We start from the raw sequence: 20,284 nt of genomic DNA on the forward strand, positions 1-20,284 counted from the left end.
CAGACTGCCATATACCTTCCGCACACCTCACCACCAAAGGGCCGCAACCCATCATAGATCGGACAGTCGCCGGCATCACCGCCAACGACGTGTTTCCCGCTACAGGATTTGACACCAAGCCACGATGAGCCGAACACCGCACCCCGGCGCGAGCAAGCCTCCTCCTCAATCCCCAAAACAGCTCACGATTTCAGAGCAAAAGGTCAAGGTACCAGTACTGCAGCCACCACCGCCCCTTGTTGAGGTGAACCACCTCATGCGGCACATCGACCGGGCTCCGCCAGGCGACATGGCCCGCAGGAGCAGGACGCCGCAACCGAGAGAAGAGCTCACCAGACACAAAAGCAAGCGCAACTTCTTCGAAGACGCCTTCTCCGACAACCCACTCAGCCTAGCCCGGGAGCGCGTCCACGGCGACGCCATCGTCCTTGCCGAGGTCAAGACCAACGTAATCGTACATTACACCCCTCCCCTCCCCCCAACTTCTTACCTCCCCACCTACCCCCCCCATAGCACGGGTGCCACTCACACTCACACCAACAAACGCATCTGCCGCGCAACCAGGTCCGCGACGAATTCACCTTCATCACCGAGCTGGCGTACCACCTCTCGACGCGCTACCAACGGCCCGTCTCCTCGGTCGTCGTCACGCTGCGCCACGGCGCGTGCATGTTCTGGGGCGGCTCCTTCGACCCGGCCTACGTCATGTCCGTGGTTGCGCTGCCGTCCCAGCTGCAGCCGACCACCAACCGGCGCAATGCCGCCCTGATCCAAAGGCACATGGAGGAGACACTTGGGGTGCGTCCCGCGAGGGGGGTGCTGCGGTTCGTGCCTGTTGCGGAGGAGGGTTGGGTCTGTGGGGGGAGGACGGTCGCAGGGGAGGTGGAGGCGTTGGAGAGGGGGGTTGGTAGGGGGGTTGGTGGGGGTGGTGAGGGTGGTGAGTTAGCTGCGGCGGCGACGGTGGGTGGGAGAGGAGGGGCCGCCGAGTAAGGGGGATAGTAAAGCGGGTGGTGGGGAGGAGGGATAGAAAGGATGTTGAGTGTCAAGGTAAGTTTGGGGGTTCCTACTACGCCCTTCTATTTTCTCCCATGCCCGCCTTGGTGAGAACCAGAAAACTGGACAGGATATCTTAACCCCGCAGTCCATCGCCGCCCTTCGACCTGCATCAACCACGGTGGGGTTGCCCACACCAGAATTAACGCCACCCGGTAGCGGCGACGAGGGTTTATCACGGATGCCGGAAGCACGCCCCAAGAAGGAACAGGGAAGTGAGGCGGGTGCTGCTTCTCATTCACCGCAGAGAAAAGCGGCGCAACGGAAGAAGAGCTTCGTGGCTACCATTTTTGGCCGGTCGGGCAGTAAGCCTTTATATGACGCGTCTCTGCCGGCGATTGCAGATGAGGCGTAAATTACAATCCACATCTCGTGCGCATCATGTGGGATTTTGGTGTTGATGGGAAAACAGGAGATGGTGAAGGAAAGAAGAGAGAGCCATCACCAGATGCCAAATGCCAAGAAATTACCATTGGCTTCTCGCTTGCCGTGTGTTAGGTAATCGGACAGGGGCTCACACGCTGTGAGGACCCCGCCACGCCCGCCTCGGTGAGGCTCACCTGAACTTTCCCCCCATGATGGTCTGAACTTTACCCCGAGCAACTGCCCTGCACTTCCTCGCGTGGCCCTTGGCAGTTTTCATACTTCACTTCATATCAACACCGATAGATCCAAAATTACCACCCCAACGCATTGAATAAATTCGACGACGACGATGATACACGGGTCGAGGTGCACGGGGATCTTTTTTATTTGCCGATAACACTCGGTACCACTCGCTCCCAACGACTTCCTTCCCTACCCAGTTAAGGCTTAACACGCTGTGTTATCACCATCTGTCCGCTGCCCACTGAGCGCTGAGAGCCAGGGGAAGCATCAACCAGCCCGCAACCAAAACCCGTGCTCGATCTACAAGTATCCTCATCACCATCCCCGCTCAGTTTTCGATTTACTCATCGGGTGGTCGTTTTTATTCGATTGGTAAGTTAACAAATCCCCCCCCCCAGTCTCAACCACAGCGATCTTGCTGCCTGATGGTTTCCCCCATCTCATCTCATTTCCCATGTCACCAACTCTTGGTCGGCGGATTCTTCCACAGCTCAACCTTCCCTAAATAAAGTCTCACTCTCATTCGCCCAGGTTTCAGGCTTTTCCAACCAAGCCACCTCAAGCCCCTGCCCCGGCCACGCTTTACGACCTGGCCCGGTCCTAGAACTAGCTAGCTAGACCAAGGGGGGCTTGCTTGTTTGGCTTGTTTGGCTTGTTTGACGCCAGTCTCTCCTGGTCCGAAGAGCCCGCTTCCGGCCGTTAAGACCGTTGGCTCGGGTGGTCTGAGAGCTTGCGCCGACAGGCTATCGCCGCTGTTTCACAAACAAAATGGAGGTAAGCAAACTCACGAACGAATTGGGCTTGCATTGGGAGTCGACTTTTCTCTTGCTTGTTGTTGTTTTTGCCTTTGCCTTTGCCTTCATCCGCCTTTTGCTTTTGGCCACGAGAAACCACAAAATCATCTCCATCCCTGCAAGCGCAACATCACAGTTCCAAGAACCCGACACATGACCGACCGAGGTTTAGAAATCCCCCTTGGTCGGGCCGTAATCTCTACTGTGTGGTTCTCGGCGCACTGGTCGGGCTGACCTGGAAAACCCACGCCGACGCTCTGGCCAGGTATCATCAGGTCGGGCAAGTGTCACGCCAGTTCCTCCCCCTAGGCAGCGACAACTCGTGATGCGCGACAGATCGAAGGGCAGGGCGGACGACGGCTTGAGCGCCCCAAGCTTTTGTGGGTGCGCCTGACTCATTATGACCTTGGTCGTGCTGGGCCGCTGCCAATTCCTCGTTGCAATTCGCCGTCCCACGATAGGACGGGGATCCGCCGTCTCCGTGCCTGTTTCTCATGGTATATAGCCGTCGCCCCCCTTGCCGCAAGCCTCTCCTCCTGTCCTGCCAACTCCCGGTTCCACTCGTCTCCGACTGGTCGGACGAGCAAGTGAAGGAGGGACCTGTGGAGGAGAAACGGAGATGGCCGCTGCCGATACCGATGACCTAGCCCGACGACGGTGAACCAAGTGCTCGCGTGTCTTGGGTCGGCCGTGACGAGCTCCTCCCCTCTCCTCGCACAAGCAAGCGCCTGCGCCGACCCGCGAGGTCTCTCATCGTGTTTTGTCTCGAGCCTGCGCAGGTTCCCTTCCGTGCCGGCGGGCTCAGACACCCGGCGACCAATACGCGCGAATCCCTCCCCCCAAGCTACAAACGAAAGGGGCCCGAGACCAATGAGCTTGACGCGCGCCCCGAGTCTACAAAAGTGGCTAGAGACCGAGGCCGAGCCATTCCCGCATATCTCGAGCATCTAGAGAGCCGGATAGGGCCGTTGCCGCGACTGACCGAGGGGGACTTCTTTGCTCCATCATGTCTTCTGCTTCTGCCGAGGAGGACGCCGATGTCCCTGCTGACACCACCAGCGGGCCCTCCCGTCCTCGCCCCGTCCGATATATCAGTCCAGCAGCGCTAAATCTTCACCGTGTTTACGAACAGAACCGTCAACGATTACAAAAAAAAGATGGCGCCAAGGTGCCCGACGCGACAACGCCCCAAACAAAAGGGAGGCCGAGGCTCTTGTTGATGGGCCAACGAAGGTGAGAGAGGGTGGTCGTCCAGGACTACCCAGCACCCTTGTCCTGGCTAACATCATGATAGGAGTGGGAAGTCGTCCATTTCGAGCGTGGTCTTCCACAAGCTTCCTCCTACGGAGACGCTGTTTCTTGAATCCACGGCACGGATCCAAAAGGATAGTCTGAGGTGCGTTCGCCCTCGTGCCCTACCACAACGCCATTGCTGACATGCCCAGCTCCTTCATGGAGTTCCAGGTCTGGGACTTCCCCGGGCAGATCGATATTTTCGACAACCCCAATTTCACCTTCGACATGGACGCCATCTTCGGCGAGATCGGGGCCTTGATATGGGTCATCGACGCCCAGGACGACTACCTTGAGGCCGTCGCGCGGCTGAACGCCACCATCCTCCACCTGCACCGCAGCTACCCACACATCAACATCGAAGTCTTTATCCACAAAGTCGACGGCCTGAGCGACGACTACCGCCTCGACATCCAGCGCGACGTGACCATCCGCATCCAGGACGAGCTGTCTGACCAGGGCGTCGAGAACGCGCCCGTCAACTTCCACCTCACGTCCATCTACAACCACAGCATCTTCGAAGCCTTTAGCAAAGTCATCCAGAAGCTGATCCCCCGGCTCGGCCAGCTCGAGGCCATGCTCACCAACCTCTGCCGCACCTGCCGCTTCGAGAAGGCCTACCTGTTCGATGTCAACACCAAGATCTACATCGCCACCGACAACACCCCGGAGGACATGGCCAGCTACGAGATCTGCTCCGACTACGTCGACGTCTTCATCGACTTTACCGAAGTCTATGGTTCGTGGCCCCGCTCCGAGCATTGGCGCGAGCGCCTCGAGGGCGAGCCCTGGGCACAGCCCCTCGACGACCAGGTCGCCTGCGAGTGGGCGATATGTCATAGGCTCTTTCCCTAGGTCTCTCCGTCCCTTCTTGTTCGGTGAGGTTCAAGCTTTTTTGGGCTCTGGCGCCTCTCATAAAGGAGGGCTGTATGGAGATATCCCCCCAAATCACAATAAAGTGGAATGTGTTTTACAAGGGTCTACCCGATTTTTTGGAGATCCCCAACCCAAAGGAGATTGGGGGGGAGGCCCGGGGGCGGGGACCCCCGGTTTTGTTTTAAGGGGTTTGGAAATTGGTGGTAAAAAGTTTTTGGGGGGGGGGGGGGGGGGGGGGGGAGGTATGGTTTCTGGAGAAGTCGGGGTTGTGTGTGCCGTGGATGGGTATATAAATAGTACATTCGAAAAGCGGTCCCAGTAGGCCTATTTATTGACTCCCTGTTCAGTATGTCGTCTTTCCAACTCTACTTTGAACCTCTTGCCTAGCCTTCCAAGCCCAGTATTTGCGGTCACATGTGCATGCCCTTCCGTGTATTGTTGGCGTATGGGGTTTGCCATTACCATTTCCCTCACTTACTCTCCTAATTTAGTAAGAAAGACACTCAGTATTGTAATTGTTGCCGCCTTGGCCGGTAGCGTGGTCAGTTGACTACCCCTTAACAACCTCGCCAGAAGATACCTATGGAAAACACTAAGGCTCACTAACAGGTCATAGGATGTAAGTCTTCACCGTCCCAAACAGCCAACGCAAAATGATCTTTGATAACTTCGTTTATAGCTGTAAATAGACAGGCCATGGCCGTTTTCCTCTATCCCCGTCCACCCGATCATAAGTCATCAATACTCGTAGTAACACCACGAAGCAATACAAATTGTCCCCAAATAACAGAAGAAGTGATCTAAAACACCCAAAAACAGTAAAGCACTATCACCACCCACCACCACCAACCGCTTAACCCATCAACCCCTCCGCGTGCTCCGAGAGCGCATGACATACCCGCTTGCCGGCGGCGCCCAGTACTCATAGTCATCAGAGCCCGCCGTCCTGCCCCTCGTCGTCGTCTCGCTGCTCACATAGCGCGAATACTCAACAGGGCTCGGATTCCACGACCGCCGGCGATAATCCACATCATCCGGCCCGACATCCCTCACAATCGGCCCCGACGACACCGAACTCGACCTCGGCCGCCCACCACCAGACTCACTCCCCCTTCGCGACCTCGTCGTCACCGTCGACGCACTGCTCCGCCCACTCCTCGAATCCGACCTCCTCGACACCGGCGGCGGCGCCCGATCGGGAATATACTGCCTGACCGCGTTCCTAAAAAACTCCACCGGCACCCCCATCACCACCGCATCCGACATGGCCCGATTCATCCGATCCACATACTCCTCCCTCGGATCCCCCGGCTGCACAAACGCCTCACTCAAATACACCAACACCCCCGGCTGCAACCGCGGCGCCTGCTCCGCCAACCGACTTGGCCTTTCCACGCCCAATATCGCCGTGCGCCTCCTCGCCCCGGCCACCGTGGCGGCCGCACCCCCCGCCTGCACCATCCCCGGCACACGCAGCTGCAGCGCCGGCGCGGCCTCGTACAGCACCACCGGCAGGGTAGCCTTGGCGTACGCGCCGGTGCGCACGCCCTCGCTGCGGTCGAGGCGGCGCTCGTCGTCGGCGGAGCCGAGCTCGTAGACGAGGCCGTGCACGGACCGCCCCGCGCAGGGGACGACGTTGGCTACGCCGCGCTGGTTGATCTGCCATTTGTAGTCGGGCAGGATGGCGCGTCCGATGAAGTAGCTGGAGGGGCAGCGGGTGGCCATTTGTTCAAGCCAGAGGTTGCTGCCGTAGGCGAAGTAGAGGCGGCCGCCGGGGGGAGGGGCCGCGTGGCGGGAGTGGCTGAACATGGTTTGGGTTGAGTGGTGGTGAGTGATGAGGGGGTTGGTGATGTTGCTCGTGGGGGTGTGAGAAGGGGTTTGGTGGTTCACTGGTTTTCGTCGATGTCGGGGTTGGAGTTTTGGTTGTAACTTTGGGTGTAGCTCGACAAGCAACTAAAGCCCAAGATTTGGTTTAGTCCAGAGCGGGGGTGGCTTAGGGTGGTGGGAGTGAGATCCTGTAGATTGAAAAAAAAAGGGAATGATTGAGAAATGCCATGCAATATTGTCCGAGGGTAGGCAACACACAAAACCAACCTGGAACCCCTCTCCCGAGGCCTGTTCCACGCTAGGGCTGAGGAACAGACGGCCCCGTCAGCAGACGGTTGGCTCCATCATTGCTGCAGGTGTGCGGCGCTGCTCACATTCGTGGTTACAAACACGGCAGGGGTAAGTAAAATATACTTGAAGCCCGAGCATAGTATAAGAGAAAAAGAGGGAAAATAAAACAAAAATTAGGGACAGTGACAGAGAAAAGCCGCCAACGTGTCGACAGAGTTTACGGCGCAGACGCCGGTATAAAACAAGCGAAAGTTGGTTTGTCAACTTCTGAACTGAGTGGTTCGCATAATCGACGTTACATCGCAGATCGGAGGTCACCCACCCTCCCACCTCAGTGATGGTAAAGGAAGCTATTGGTCAAAAATCAGGTATGAGCTCAGAAGCAGAAGGGGGGACGGGTCGAAGAAAGTGAATGTACATACTAGTATAGGGACGAAAGGTGGGTGGGCCCAATGGTTAGCTGGAGGCAACAGAGTAATAACCTTAATTTCAATCCCACGTCCGCTATTAGCACTTTTTCCAGCAATGGGGCCATCAAAATGTTAGATAAGGGGGAGGGGAGGGGCAGAGCATGGGGAGAGTGGGATAGATGAGGGGATTGTTTGATTTCAACCAACGGTCAGCCATCTTTTCTACGAGTGGGATAAAGTCAGGTCTAATCAATATATCTCGTGGTCGGTGAACCCGGGGCCTGTATTTCCCCAAGTTCCAATCCAAAATACTAACGGGTACTAGATTCCTCAATCTCGGCAATGGACTAGTATCTTGAGCGAAGGGTGAATATATAAAATCTAAAAGAAGTAGAAATGACTCGTAGACCATATGCTGTCAGTTTGATTGAACGGTTGAACCCAGTTACTGGCAAAGCCCCAACTTCATTCAATTAGGGTCTCGTTGAAACGTTCATGGTTTACGGGGAGGTGATGTTGCATGTCCATCTCAGCGGCCGCCATCCTTACTTCCGCGTATAGAATATCTGTAGAGGGGAGGCGGCGGCGGCCATCAGGGCTCGGATCATACAGCTCGTTCTTATGTAGCGTTAGCCTCGCTGAAAAATACCCTGAAAATCAAACGTAGTTGCAGACAAGGAACCTACCTGCTGGAGCATGGCGTGGATGAACGACACGGCAAACGCCATCCACCGCTTGGTGCGGAGCTCGCCCCTAAGGGACCGCCCGCCTCGGAATTCGATCGCGCCCGAGCCCCCCGGGAGCACGCCGTCAAAGTTCCACAATACGTGCCTACTGCTCTGCATGATGTTGCGCAGCTCCTCTTCGCCACCGGCGCTGTCGATGAGCCGCGCCACGGCGCCAGGATCCCCCTTCACGCGGTAGAGGTAGTCGGAGGACTGGGTGTTGGGCTTGCAGAAGATGCTCTCCCTGCGAGCGGGCAGGAGCAGCTCGGTCACAAAGGACTCGTACACCACGGCGGCATAAGCGATGGTCTTGAGCTGGGGGAGGGTGAAACGCTCGACGCGGCTCCGGGCGACGTGCACGTGGCTGCCGCACAGGTCGGAGCGCTCCGGCATGTGGAAGACGGCGCGCAGGGCCGACCAGAAGGTATCGATCTCGGCACCCCAGTCGGCCCGGGTGTCGAGGGCGGGTGAAACGGCCTCGATGGAGACTGGTGACGGGGAGGGAAAACGCGGTCGCGCTGGTCAGTGACAGGAGCGGGCATGACACAAATACCCGGGCTTACTCATACTCGTATCAAGAGGGACACCAAGCGAGCCGTTTCGGGTGATCCACCATCCGTTATCGCCATCTGGGCGCCGAGAGTTGCTGTCGTCGGCGGCGTTTGCCTCTAGACCCCTATTCCGGAGCGCTGCTGCTAGTTTGCCGTGGTACAGCGCGTGTTTCTCGTGGAGCGGCGGCCTGACCTTGTGCGGTTCTGCGCGAGCCTCGATGTCGACAGCGAAGGTGTAACACGGCGCAGCTACCAACAACGGGTGCGCCATTGCGTGTGGCCAGTCAGCAGCCCGTCACCGGTGCATTAATTAATAGAAGGGTTATGATGCACGTGGTCTCGGCTCGCCCTTCTGGTTTTGTAATAGTGTGTGTGGATTGCCCGATGACGTTGCACTTGGTGGCCCGCTTGCTGTGCTCTTGGACGGAGTAGACGAGGGTTTTGCTCTTTTCGCTTTTTGTTGCTCAATGTGTGGTGACTCGAAACAGGAAGGAACTGCTTAGTAGCAGGAATGCGGGGTTGCAATTGCTTGGGTTCGGTTAGGGGGGTATGGGGGCTGTTTGAGGCCGCGCCGCACCTACCTAATCCGAGGTCGCTCGGGCAGGCCTCGATTACGGATTACATGGTGGCTTCTACCTGGACCTGTATGTTGCCAAATAATGATACCAGGCAATTGTAGGTAAATTAAGGTTCGGGTATGATAGACGGTAGGCCTTTCGGTAGTCCCTCCGGTAGGTTAAATCGTATAAGTTCGACGCCACCCGACTAGCCCTATCACGCTGCACTTCGACCGACCTCGTATACTGTCGCACAGCTTGCAGTCGACCGACCTAGAGTCTATTCAACATCCATACAGTTTTTGAATTCTCAATCTTCTCCACTTCTGAGTCCTGAGGCTTCTGACAACCCCTATCGACCCAAGTCTACCTACACAGCCATATTATATTGTTTTTTTTCTTCCTTGCCTTTTTTTTCTTTTTTTTCCCCTTTAGTCTCGGGCCCTCGGTGCGCCTTCGTCTTTGACTCGCAAACTCGCAAGTCGCACCGATAAATATGTCAGCTGGGTCCCAAGGCAGAGGTGGTGCCGTGAGGCGTAGGCCACGCGCCGAAGATTCCAACCAAGTTGCGCTATACTTCACCTATGGCAGCAACCTCCATATCGCCCAGATGGCCGACCGTTGCCCCGAAAGTAGATTTATAGGTAAAGGCACCTTGACTGGATACCGCTGGCAGATCAATTCACGAGGCGTGGCCAACGTCGTCGAAACCGGCTCCCATCATGATAAGGTGAAGGGTCTGGTATTTGAGGTAACCCGCGCCGACGTGAGAATCCTAGACCGCTACGAAGGAGTCAGGTCGGGCGCCTACAGTCGGGAGACCTTGAACGTCTACGTAACACCCAACGACGCCCACGCCCGCAAGAGGAGCACCGACCTTGCCGCAAGGCTCGAAACCTACTACCAGGGAGCCCCCCGACGTAGCGGTCTAGCTGGCAACGACACCATCGAGAGGGTGAAGCTTCCTGCATTGGTCTACGTCAGCCTGGAACACAACCAGGACGGCACCATCCGCGACGAGTACATTGCGCGCATGGCAAATGCCATGGCCGATGCGAAGGTGCTCGGCGTCGATTCCAAGTATATCAGGGAGGTCATGGCTCCGCTGTGTCAACCCCCGAGCGAACAGCCCGGCGCCTCTCAGCCCCCACCAACGGTGAGTGAGGCTCCCGCACGCCCACCCGGCAGAACCCCCGCAGCCCCCGCAACCCCCCAAACCGAAGGATCGAATCACGCCGGTGGCGTAGGAGGTGTTCTTAGACGTCTTGGGCTTACACGTCCCCGGGAACAGCGACGCCCCGCCGAAAGGCCCCCTGCTGTCGAGAGGCCCCCTACTGGTGACAGGCTCAGTGCCGGCGGCGGCGGCGGGAGACTCGTCCAACGCCGCTCTAGAGCTAATCTCGTCACGGTTGAACCGAGCGCCCGACGAGTTCCCGCCGAACAAGCGCGAACTCGAATCGAACGAGAGCGCCGCGGAAAAGAAGTGGCCCTGCCAGAGCGCCCCCGTCGAAGACAGCAGGACGGGGAAGGCGAGAGCGGCCGCGAAAACGACGGACCGTCCGACACTGCCACGCCTAAACGGGCGGCAACCAAAGCGACGGCGACGGCGACTGGCGAGGGCGGCAATGGTAACGCATCGACGGCAACTGCGAACGGATCCCGCGGTCGCACCCAAGCGGGCAGCAGCCAAGAATGAGAACGGGACCGGTCCGAGGGCCACAACAAACGGCGAGGGTGGCACGACGACACCCGCAAACGCATCTGGGGCCCCGGCTAAGCGGCCGGCGGTCAAAGCTGATAATGGCACTACTCCGAGAGCCACGACGAACGGCGACGGCGCTTCCGCGACGGCAACGACCAACGGGTCTGCGACCGCACCCAAGAAGAAGGCGGCAATTACCAAGACAGGTACCGACGACGCCACGGCGACGGCAACGACCAACGGGTCCGCCACCGCACCCAAGAAGAAGGCGGCAACTACTAAGACAGGTACCGACGACGCCACGGCGACGGCCACCACGGCGACGGCCACCACGGCGACGGCCACCACGGCTACAGCTACCACGTCTACGGCTACCGCGGCCACCAACGGGACGGCGACCGCCACCAAAACGAAAGCGTCGACCAAAAACGAGACGGGCGCCGGTGATAAGCCGGCGGCAACCGGAGCGGCCGCCACCACCAAGACGAAGGCGACCAAAACCGAGACTACACCCGCCCAATCTTAGGTTGGGAGTCGCGAGTGGCAAGAAGGCGGGATGTGCAGTGGTTAATGGACAAGCTGGCCTTGATTCATTCGGGGAAATGGTTGGGCCCGGCAGTCCCCGGGCAGCCACATTGACGGCCGGGTTCCGTCGGTGGGTTGCGCGTAGGACTGTGGACGGGTCACGGTAGGGTGGTTATGGCGTACTATATACTTTTCTGGCTTTGAGCTTATAGATTGTATTGGTAGTGATAGGCGAATATAAGTCAGAAAAGTCATTCGAGGATGGGACGCGGGGGGGTATTCATGATACGGTCATGGGCATGATGATACGCATCGTTTGAATCGCCCATGAAGCCCCGTTGTTACATGTAGAAAGAAGGCCTGATAAAATGCCTCGCATATTTTTGAATTTAAGGTCTGCTCAACAACCGAACAAGATCCATGAGGGATGTACCCGGTACAAGTTGTTGTCAGGGGGAATCCAAGGGTTAGGGTACATATCCAGTACAACTTCAATTCAAGTCTGCCTTGCCTTGCCCCTTTCTTACTCCCTGACATGCTGCAAGGCAACATCCGCGAAGCCCGGCCTCCATTTTCATCTTTCCTGTCGGCGTATCCCAGCCAATGCCCCATGCCTCTTTTCAACCAACTCCCTTCTGTAGAGAGGAGGCGCAAGAAAACAGCCCAACATGACACCCCGAGTGGCTCATCCCGCAGCATGCATGCTTCATCAATTCAAACAACCAACAGGAGACAAACCAAAACCAATAATCAAGAACTCAACAGCGATTATCGGAGCAGGTAATCAAGTCCAATCTCGTACAGCACGGTAAGCCAAACCCCAACAAACCAACCGAATACGGCAAATCAAAGTCACCAATACATACTCACTCCACACACGATACAGCTTACATCCAGCGCAAACGGCAACTATCCAACAAGTATCAACCCATCCAACCCCCTCCCTCAGTCTCACCAAACCCGGCCACACCCGACACACCCGACCCAGCCGCTCGGATGCTGGGATGCTGGGATGCTGGGATGCTGGGATGCTGGGGTGGTAGGACTAGGCTGTGAGACGGGACGTCGGAACAGGCCGATCCCACAAGGACCGGGACAAGGAAAATAATAAAAAGAAAAGAAAAAAAAAAAACAAGAAAAAAGGGAACGGCCGGCCAGATATTGCGGCACAGTCAGCCCCAGCCCGGCCCAGCTCGACCCCAGCGCAGTTTACCGAATCCAGGGTCCAGGGTCCAGGGGGTCCAGCTTCCGGGCGGCCGGGAAGGAAGGGGGGAAGGGACGCGTATCATGTAAGACATGGAATGAGACAGGCGAAGCACACAGTAGGTAGACCGAAGGGGACATTTTCCGATGGAGGGGGTTTAACTGTTGTGTTGTGTGTGTCGTGTTTACGACTTCAGTGTTCGGGGCCGTCTGTCTTTGGCACTTTGGACCGAGTTGTTCTCCCTGTCTGGGGTCTAGGCTACCACTGTATCATCTAGTAGTACACTACTACTTACTAAGTAGTAACGTACCAGGTAGTTATGTGGAATTTCGTACAGATTGTATTTGTTCGGCGCTACTACTCTAAAGTCTCAGCTGGTGCAAGTATTATGCAAATGAAGTCTTCCTTCGGAGATATCCCAACCACGGCCAACCGCGGTACTACACTACAACAGAGTTTTCACATCACGGTGCCACAAGAGGAGAAAAGGAAGAAACGTTGCATCCCTTTTGTCCCGCTCCCACTTCCGCAAGCAGACGATAGAGTTACACCGCGGCTAAATTCGCGCCGCTGCAACCTTTCCGAGACATAAGTCGTCAACCCCCGTTACCCAACGAAGGACCAGTCACATGCACGACTCACATCAAGGCACAACCAAACGACTCGTTTTTTTTTTTTTTTTTTTGGTTTTTTTTTGTGTTGCATTAGGTACTATATGCTTGAGAGTAGAGTAGAGCAACTTAAACTACCTGGCTATACTCAACAAACGACGAGATGAGCGTGTTTGCGTGCAGTAAGTAATCCAGCCGCCATCCAGGGCGGAATACTTTCCAGCATCTCATGCCGGCTGGACCGTACAACGTAAGCATGTCTCTGGTAGGAAACGGAGCGCTGCTCCTTGACCCCAGAAAAACAAGCCACTGTCGCAGGTCCAACCGGCTTCGCCTCCCTTGCATCCAGCCGCCATCGCACGTTACGCTGCGTGAGCAGGTCTCGTGTGAGACGATGGAATGAGAAGGCCGGCACGCGGTGAGATGATCCGCATTCGCCCATCCAACCCAGCCCAAAGCTACCGACCACATGTCCTCCCCGAGCCAAATCGACGCCAGCCATCCAAGATACTCGGAAAACCTTGACCTGAACTGCGAAGCAAGTAACACAGATTCCCGAATCACATCGTACCCAATCCAATCCCGTCTAGCAGGTAAAGTTGAGTCCCGCGGGTTCGAGTTGTATCTTGTCGCAACAGTAATCCCGTTCCGAGTTATGAGTGGCCGTCGTCGATTGCTAGGGGGGGAAAGTGACTGTCGAGAAGTCCGGGCGGGCGTATGAGCAAACAGGCAACCAGTTGCCTGCGACACCCAGTGGCCGTTCCCCATCCTGCTCTCAGCTCCCCTCTGCCTCCGAGCCAGGACCCGGCGGAAGCAGCACCTTGTTCTTGTCGACAACTAGTGTCTGCCCCGATGGTGATATCCCAGCTATGCGTCCACGGGGCTAGATGTATGTTTCGAACTGGCCTTGTACCGAAGAGTATCCGTCCATCGCGTCATCGAGACCCAGTCCCGGTGAGTCGTGTCGCATCTCTTCGTCGCGAATTATCCCAGAGCCCAATCTGCGTTTCGCGTCCGATTCGTCGAGTGTCGTCCAACATCGAGTTGGAGGGACAGGCCCGCTTTCATCCTAGTCGTCGCGATTAGGTCGAGGTTGTGTCGGTCGTCAAGGCCGTGAACATTATCCGTAAGACGAAAAACAAGGCGAAAGGGAAAAAAAAGGAGTGGACGCGATGTGTCTCCGAGACATACGCGAGGGGTATAATTATAACCAGCCGCCTGAGCCTTGTTCCCAAAGGGGTCCAACCAAGAAAATGGGGTGAAAAGGGAAAAACAGAAGGGGGTGTCTCTTGTCTCGGTCTCCGCCGAGGTTGGGTTTTGCATTGCTGCATCTCTTTCTTAAGCCAAAAACCAAAACTGCCTGTATCTCAACCTTCCATGCTGTAAATGCAATCAAATATCCGCCCCAGGATCCGGCCATGATGAGGTTGGGAAGAAAAAAGAAAAGCCGTGACCGAGCTAGCGGTAGTAGCAGTGGTATCCCAAAGTCAAAGGAAATATAAAGAAAAATGACGCTCGCTCGCTCGCTACCCCTTTGCCATATAAGGAAACCGACCAGAGATGCTTCGAGAAGGGTATGCGAGTTGTTTTTGAATCGCTCCAGCCCATGCAAAGTGAGGAAATGCCGAGATGCCTCTGATTGAGACGAGTGTGACGGGGGTCGCCACCATCGCGCTGTCTGCCAGCTTGGCGGCCCACGGGTGTCTTCGCGCCCGGCCGCGCTGTTGCTGGGGCGCTTAGGGTGATGTCGTCGCGGCCGGGTAGCTTGTTTCGTAGACCGGGGGCGGTGATTGTCACATGGTCGCCGCGTATTCCTGGTAGCGGGTATCCCAGCCGCCGAACGAGTTGTAACCCACGGTGATGCCACACTGAGGCGCAAGCATGCTTGGGAGCGGGAGCTGCGGGACAGGTGCGGTAACGAGGGGTGCGCTGTAGTACATGCCCGCGGTCGAATATGGTTGGCTGAAGGCTGGCGGGGGCGACGGCAGTTGCACCTCACTCATCCCCATGGGTACCCAGATCGATCCAGTCGAATCGGCCGAAGTTGAGGTTACGCCGGGGCTCGACGGCAGGATCTTCCAGGACTCGACCGGGGCGGGCATCGTGGCCGGCGGCGAAGGCTGGGACCAGATAGCCGCGCCGGCAGGCGAGCTAGGCAGGAGCGGTGGTTGGCGGACGACGTCCACAATCCTCGGCGGCGGCGGCAGCAGCGGCTTGAAAAGACCCATGATGCTGTTCTTGACTTCCTCGCTCCTCCCTCCGAGCAGCTCTCCGGCACCATCCTCCTCCAGCCCTTCGAGCGCCGACACGTGGGTCCTGTAGACGAACTTATTGATGGCCTGGACGAAATTCTCGTGTAGCTTCTTGCACTGCTGCTCCTTCTCGGACCAGTCGTAGGTGTTGGCCTTGGCGTCGACGCAGTGGATGTCCTTGTGGTACTCGATGAGCGACTCGATCGTCTCGGGTGTCAGCTTGTAGGCAACCTCATTCCTCAGCACCATATCGACGTGCACGATGTAGGCCTCAAGGTGGTTGAGCTCGTAGTTGAGGACGGCCTCGATCAGCGGGTTGGGGTCCCTCCTCAGCTCCGCATCGGGTGCCTTGGGGAGCAGCAGAGAGGCCAGGTTCCAGATGGCGTTTGGGGACGATAGCGTCTCGGTGAGGCATCTTTGGTGTTGCGGTACGCTGTTGAGCGGACGCTTGATCTTGTTGATGCGCTTCAGAGTCTGTGTCAACCACGGCTCTACCTTGGATCCAAGCACGACGTTCACCGAGGAGGCGCGAGGCGCGAAGGCGGCGGCCGAGGCCGGTAATAGCTGGGGTGGCATGGTGACGGGCGGATATGTGGAGCAAGCAAGGGATGCAGAAGAGAGGGAGGCGGAGCGCTTGGGGAAGAAGCAGCAACGGGCCGGAAGACGAATAGTAAATAAGAACCAAGGTGAGATAAGGTGACGGAGCCGGGTAGTCCCAAGATGGGGAATTAGCGTGCACACCAGCAACCGCAAATGGGAAGAAGAGAATGGGCTGGGCGATGAGCCTCGTGAGGAAAGGGAAGGGGAGGGAAAGGAGGGTGAGAAGCTCGTATTATTAGAGAAAGTGCGAGGGTGGTGGGGGTGTTATAGTAACACGGCTCGAAGTCCCGAACTCGGGAGTTACTTGCGTTATCCAGGCAGGGCAGGGCAGGGCAGGGCAGGGTGTGTGTGTACCGTATCTTCCTGCTCCTCTCTTGAAGAGGGTCGGGTCCTGCAGGTCGATGGTACGACGACTTGCTAAAGGGTCCGCTCGGTGGGCGGATGGCCATACAGGTGCTGAGGGCGGGAAGGACGGACCCGCTTGCAGTGCCTCGACAGTGCCTGCAGCGCTCTTTCCTCTTTGCTCTTGGCCTGCAGGAAAGGGGAAGCCGCTTCCTCGGAGGAGGCGTGAGGCAGGGAGCAACTACTGGTGCATGGCATCTCGTCAAACGTGAAATTTTACATTGGATGAACCCGCCTTGCCATGGAAAGCCTGGACAGCTCGGGTTTTCGCGGCCTGGGACCAGTACTGCGTCTGCATTTGCGTCTGCATCCGCGTGCGCTTGCCGCAGCTCGGGAGATTCCCATGTCAGCAGCCCTCTTTCGACCCCGGGGTTGTCTTTTCCCTCGGGACAGTAGCCAATGGTAGACAGGAATACTTGTTTCGTTCCCTGTCATGGTTTCTGTTCCCTCTGCTGGGTAAGGGGTACATACGTTCGGCCCCAACCGTGCTTCGATCATACGCCCTACGGACTTCCCCCTTGACTGCGCGTCGCATATCGCCGCCGGTATCGAGGCGAGATGTGCAAGGCAGCGTCGTGTATCTGGAACCTTTTGGAGGCTGTGCAGCGACTTGCAGATGCAGTACGCATTGCTCAGTGACAAAACCCGACGGTCGCCCACCAAGCGAATGGGCTGGGCCGTCGGTCGCAGCGAACGGAGCTGAAAAGATGCAGGTGGTCAGTGCAGCGCCACCGATCCCGTCTTGGTAACCATTGAGTACGTACCTCTCCGCCAAGACAGGCAGCCAACCCCGCCTGAGCTCGCCCCACCGCGCCCCGATCAGCAGCCGTCGGGAGTTTGCGATGACCAACTTCCAGGATTTGTTGCCGGCTTTCCACTGGCGTGTTGGAACTTGAAAGGGGTCAAATTAAAGCTGCACCCTCGACAGGACCGTAACGAATCGTGAGAGCATGCCTTCTCGTGACTCGCTTCAAACAACCCAGGAGGCGTATGACGCGTCCGAACAGCTGAGGAGCGAATCGTGGAGTGAATAGAAGGACCAACAGGACTGTTGCAGGAGGAGCTCCTGCGCCGCGAAAGAGGAGTCATTTCCTCTTACTCCTCTTCGTGGAATGCCGCCACCGCCCAGCATCTCATCCATTCGTTTATCCGGAATCCACGAGCGAATCTATACACGAAGGGCCAGCCCATCCACCGGGAAACCCATTCTACATGCAAAGTGATGCCATCCAGAGCTTGATGAAGGAGGTTGAGCGCGTATGCAGCCTCCGGTTCCCCGTCTCATGGTATTTGTGTGAGTTGTGATATGCATAGATTGACTCGCGTAGCGCTCGCGCAGTTTAATCTATCCTGCTGCCCGGATGGTCTCCGCGAGCGGCCGCGAGAGATACGGTGTAATGGCGAGACCGGAGCTGTGGAGCGCCAACGCTTGATATAGGTGACCCCCAATATCATGCGGAGTTGACATTACACAAGCTGTTCCCACAGGCGAGTTGCTTGATGGTGGGGACTGGTCCCGCACCACACTCGCCTCGAGCCGCGCAGACACTCTGACTGGAAGTGGTCTCAAGCATTCCGGGCCAGACGTTGATGGTTGTCGTGGATGCAACTGTTTGAGCTCCTGCACGCTGCCATAAGCGTTCGAGAAGAATTCCAAGTCGGTTTCGACGGCGTAAAACACGCATGCGGGGAGGGCTTCGATTCGCTGCCAGGAGATTGAGTCAAGCCATCAATCATGCCCGCAAGATTGCCCATGCTGGCCGTGGGCCTGGAGCGGCCTCGAGGCAGGTCGCAAGACGGAGTGAATGTAAACGACCCGGGTAAACAATCCCCTGACTACCGGAAACGGACTGCTGCATGTCGATTGTCAGATCTCAGACTCCAGCAGTCGGCTGCGGCTAAGAAACGCCATCGATTTCCCCAACTTGAAACGTAACAAGCGCGCGGAGAGGGTGTCCTCCTTTCTCGACCCGTCCACTTGGGTGGCTGACGAGCAGCGCTCATCGCTTGACTGGTCTTGTCTCGCTCCCACCCCCTCCGCCACAGCTCTGCGTCTGGAATCTCGAAAACACGTCCGAATGCGGCAAGCCGTGGGGTAACGAGTGTGTGAAAGCCGTGGGCCAGAGGCTTGATCTGCAAAGATGGGCTGGTCTCGAAGAGGGGCGTGGCCCCCGGAGTGGTTCCAGAAAGGAAGGACAAGAGACAACCTTTCCAACGGCGCAACAATGCTGCATGGAGAACCAGGAGGGGTCGAAGAGTCGCCAGCCAACGCCAGGCTCTGGTCATGGATGAGTCGACCGTCGTCTCGTGCTAGCGCGGAAGGTGAGCAGAAGGTGTGCAAGTTCAGATCCCTGCTTTTGAGCCTCATTGGCTGTCAGGCTGACGCCCACCCGGCCTCCATCTTGGAGAAGGACCGAGGTCGCGGTTGCTGATTGGGTCGAAGGGTCGAAAACTTGGGACTACGAGATGCCGTTCTTGGGCGCCGAGAGATAGGCCTAGAACGGAAGAGGTGTCATTGTGCCCGTTGCTCGCAGGTCGTGGAATTGAAGGCGACTCGGCGCTGATGTTGCCGCTGCCGCTGCTGCAATGCAGTTAATGCCAATCCCGGCGACCGAACCCATTCTAGGTTATCAATTTCCGACCAGAAACATGAGTTTGCTGTTTATAGCATCGTGATGATGATCGGTTTATCAGCACTCGTGCGCTTGATGATGTCGTGGTTGATGGAGATAGAAAGAACCTTGGGCTGTTTTCCAGTTCGCAAACGAATGCTGTCCTGTATAACCCTAACCCGTGGCGCAATAAGTACAGGAACTGCCTTCGAGGGCAACGCAATTCTCCCGCATCAAACTTTCCAAATCTCAACCTGGGGCTTCTACAAGTTCCACGGCTTTCGAATTCTAACAAAACACGCTTTGCATGCCCCTCTTGCGGGTGACATAACTGAAGAATGGAAGTACCGCCATGCAAGGCCCGTTTCCAAATCGGGCGTTTTGTGGCTTGCGTGGCTTGCGTGTCTTCTCTGTTTCCCCGCCAAGCCTGTTGCTGATCAGCCAGGGTGCCAGGCGAGATGAGGCGACACCCGTCGTTTGCCGCTCAGCTCGGTTCGGGGAAACAAAAGTCGGCCCCATGATATTGACTGATTGACAAACCCCCCCCCCCTGGTCACTTGACCTTCGGATAACTGTCCCTCCTGGGAAGGGAAGATCCCGTGATGCAAAAGTCCAATTGTAAGACGGGGAGTGTCAAAAACCAAGGTCTTTGCGACCTCCTTGTTTGACCGCGTCTGCCCCCCTCCTCATTCGAGAGAACAACCATGGGACGCCTCTCGCGAGACTCGACGCGTGCCCCGGTTCCCCGCGACGTCCCGTCATCTCCGATTTGAAACTCACTGATAGGGGTATGGGGGCCGAGGGGCTTTTGGTCGAGGTTATGCAGCCAGTCAAGTGATGCCTCAAGGGCAGCTCATCATCATCTTGAGATTCGACGAGGTCGCAGCTGACTCAAGCCCGAGCAGGCCGCTTTCTACGCCCTCGTGTCGATTGGGCCGGTATTCTGCTCAAGCCCGAATGCGAAGGAACCTCCGACGTCGTCGCATCACGATCCGCCAAACCGATGAGGGGAAGAGGAGGGTGGACAAGCGGGAGGGTATCAATCGAACCGGAATCCTCATCGAGATAACCTTACCCTTGTCTCCCTTCCGCAAATGGCATTCGCGATGGTGACGGGAGTTGCATTTCCGCCGTAGCCGGATTGCCCTCTGAAAAGTCGGTCAAAACCCAAACCCGCTCTGATCCACCACCGCCCGATGCGCCCAAGCGACAAATTCCTCAACCTGCAAGTGGAGGAAGAAAAGGATGACTCTTTTGCGGTGTCGGTCACCGCCAGTTACCAATGGAGCGGGTCGGCTGTTCGGAGCTGCCCCGATAGCCCGAGTGGTAGTTGACGTCACTGCCAGGGCTCAACCCTCTCTGCCTGCATACTGAGAAACTTCATGCCCAT

General features: G+C 57.0%; 7 protein-coding genes across 7 annotated transcripts; 3 read left to right on the top strand and 4 right to left on the bottom strand.

Moving 5' to 3' along the window:
• Positions 1-124: 124 nt before the first annotated feature.
• CHGG_02953 (uncharacterized protein) lies at positions 125-1,408 on the top strand (the record flags this gene model as incomplete). The annotated part of the gene is made up of 3 exons (XM_001229468.1): positions 125-448; positions 565-960; positions 1,142-1,408. The coding sequence occupies 3 exons, from the start codon at positions 125-127 to the stop codon at positions 1,406-1,408; spliced, it is 987 nt and encodes a 328-aa protein (XP_001229469.1).
• A 2,054-nt stretch (positions 1,409-3,462) lies between these two features.
• On the top strand, positions 3,463-4,604 carry CHGG_02954 (uncharacterized protein; the record flags this gene model as incomplete). The annotated part of the gene is made up of 3 exons (XM_001229469.1): positions 3,463-3,689; positions 3,751-3,852; positions 3,902-4,604. 3 exons carry the CDS (start codon positions 3,463-3,465, stop codon positions 4,602-4,604), a joined length of 1,032 nt encoding a protein of 343 aa, XP_001229470.1.
• A 694-nt stretch (positions 4,605-5,298) lies between these two features.
• On the bottom strand, positions 5,299-6,434 carry CHGG_02955 (uncharacterized protein; the record flags this gene model as incomplete). The annotated part of the gene is made up of 2 exons (XM_001229470.1): positions 5,299-5,425; positions 5,524-6,434. 2 exons carry the CDS (start codon positions 6,432-6,434, stop codon positions 5,299-5,301), a joined length of 1,038 nt encoding a protein of 345 aa, XP_001229471.1.
• A 1,184-nt stretch (positions 6,435-7,618) lies between these two features.
• Positions 7,619-8,700, bottom strand: CHGG_02956 (uncharacterized protein; the record flags this gene model as incomplete). The annotated part of the gene is made up of 3 exons (XM_001229471.1): positions 7,619-7,803; positions 7,989-8,366; positions 8,442-8,700. The coding sequence occupies 3 exons, from the start codon at positions 8,698-8,700 to the stop codon at positions 7,619-7,621; spliced, it is 822 nt and encodes a 273-aa protein (XP_001229472.1).
• A 782-nt stretch (positions 8,701-9,482) lies between these two features.
• On the top strand, positions 9,483-11,214 carry CHGG_02957 (uncharacterized protein; the record flags this gene model as incomplete). Its single annotated transcript, XM_001229472.1, has 2 exons — positions 9,483-10,142; positions 10,234-11,214. The coding sequence occupies 2 exons, from the start codon at positions 9,483-9,485 to the stop codon at positions 11,212-11,214; spliced, it is 1,641 nt and encodes a 546-aa protein (XP_001229473.1).
• Positions 11,215-14,821: 3,607 nt separating this feature from the next.
• On the bottom strand, positions 14,822-15,856 carry CHGG_02958 (uncharacterized protein; the record flags this gene model as incomplete). Its single annotated transcript, XM_001229473.1, has 1 exon — positions 14,822-15,856. The coding sequence occupies one exon, from the start codon at positions 15,854-15,856 to the stop codon at positions 14,822-14,824; it is 1,035 nt and encodes a 344-aa protein (XP_001229474.1).
• Positions 15,857-17,627: 1,771 nt separating this feature from the next.
• Positions 17,628-18,568, bottom strand: CHGG_02959 (uncharacterized protein; the record flags this gene model as incomplete). The annotated part of the gene is made up of 2 exons (XM_001229474.1): positions 17,628-17,987; positions 18,215-18,568. The coding sequence occupies 2 exons, from the start codon at positions 18,566-18,568 to the stop codon at positions 17,628-17,630; spliced, it is 714 nt and encodes a 237-aa protein (XP_001229475.1).
• Between the last annotated feature and the right edge of the window lie 1,716 nt (positions 18,569-20,284).

This window comes from Chaetomium globosum, genomic scaffold, assembly GCF_000143365.1.
Source record: "Chaetomium globosum CBS 148.51 scaffold_2 genomic scaffold, whole genome shotgun sequence".
NCBI classification, from domain to species: Eukaryota; Fungi; Ascomycota; class Sordariomycetes; order Sordariales; family Chaetomiaceae; genus Chaetomium; species Chaetomium globosum.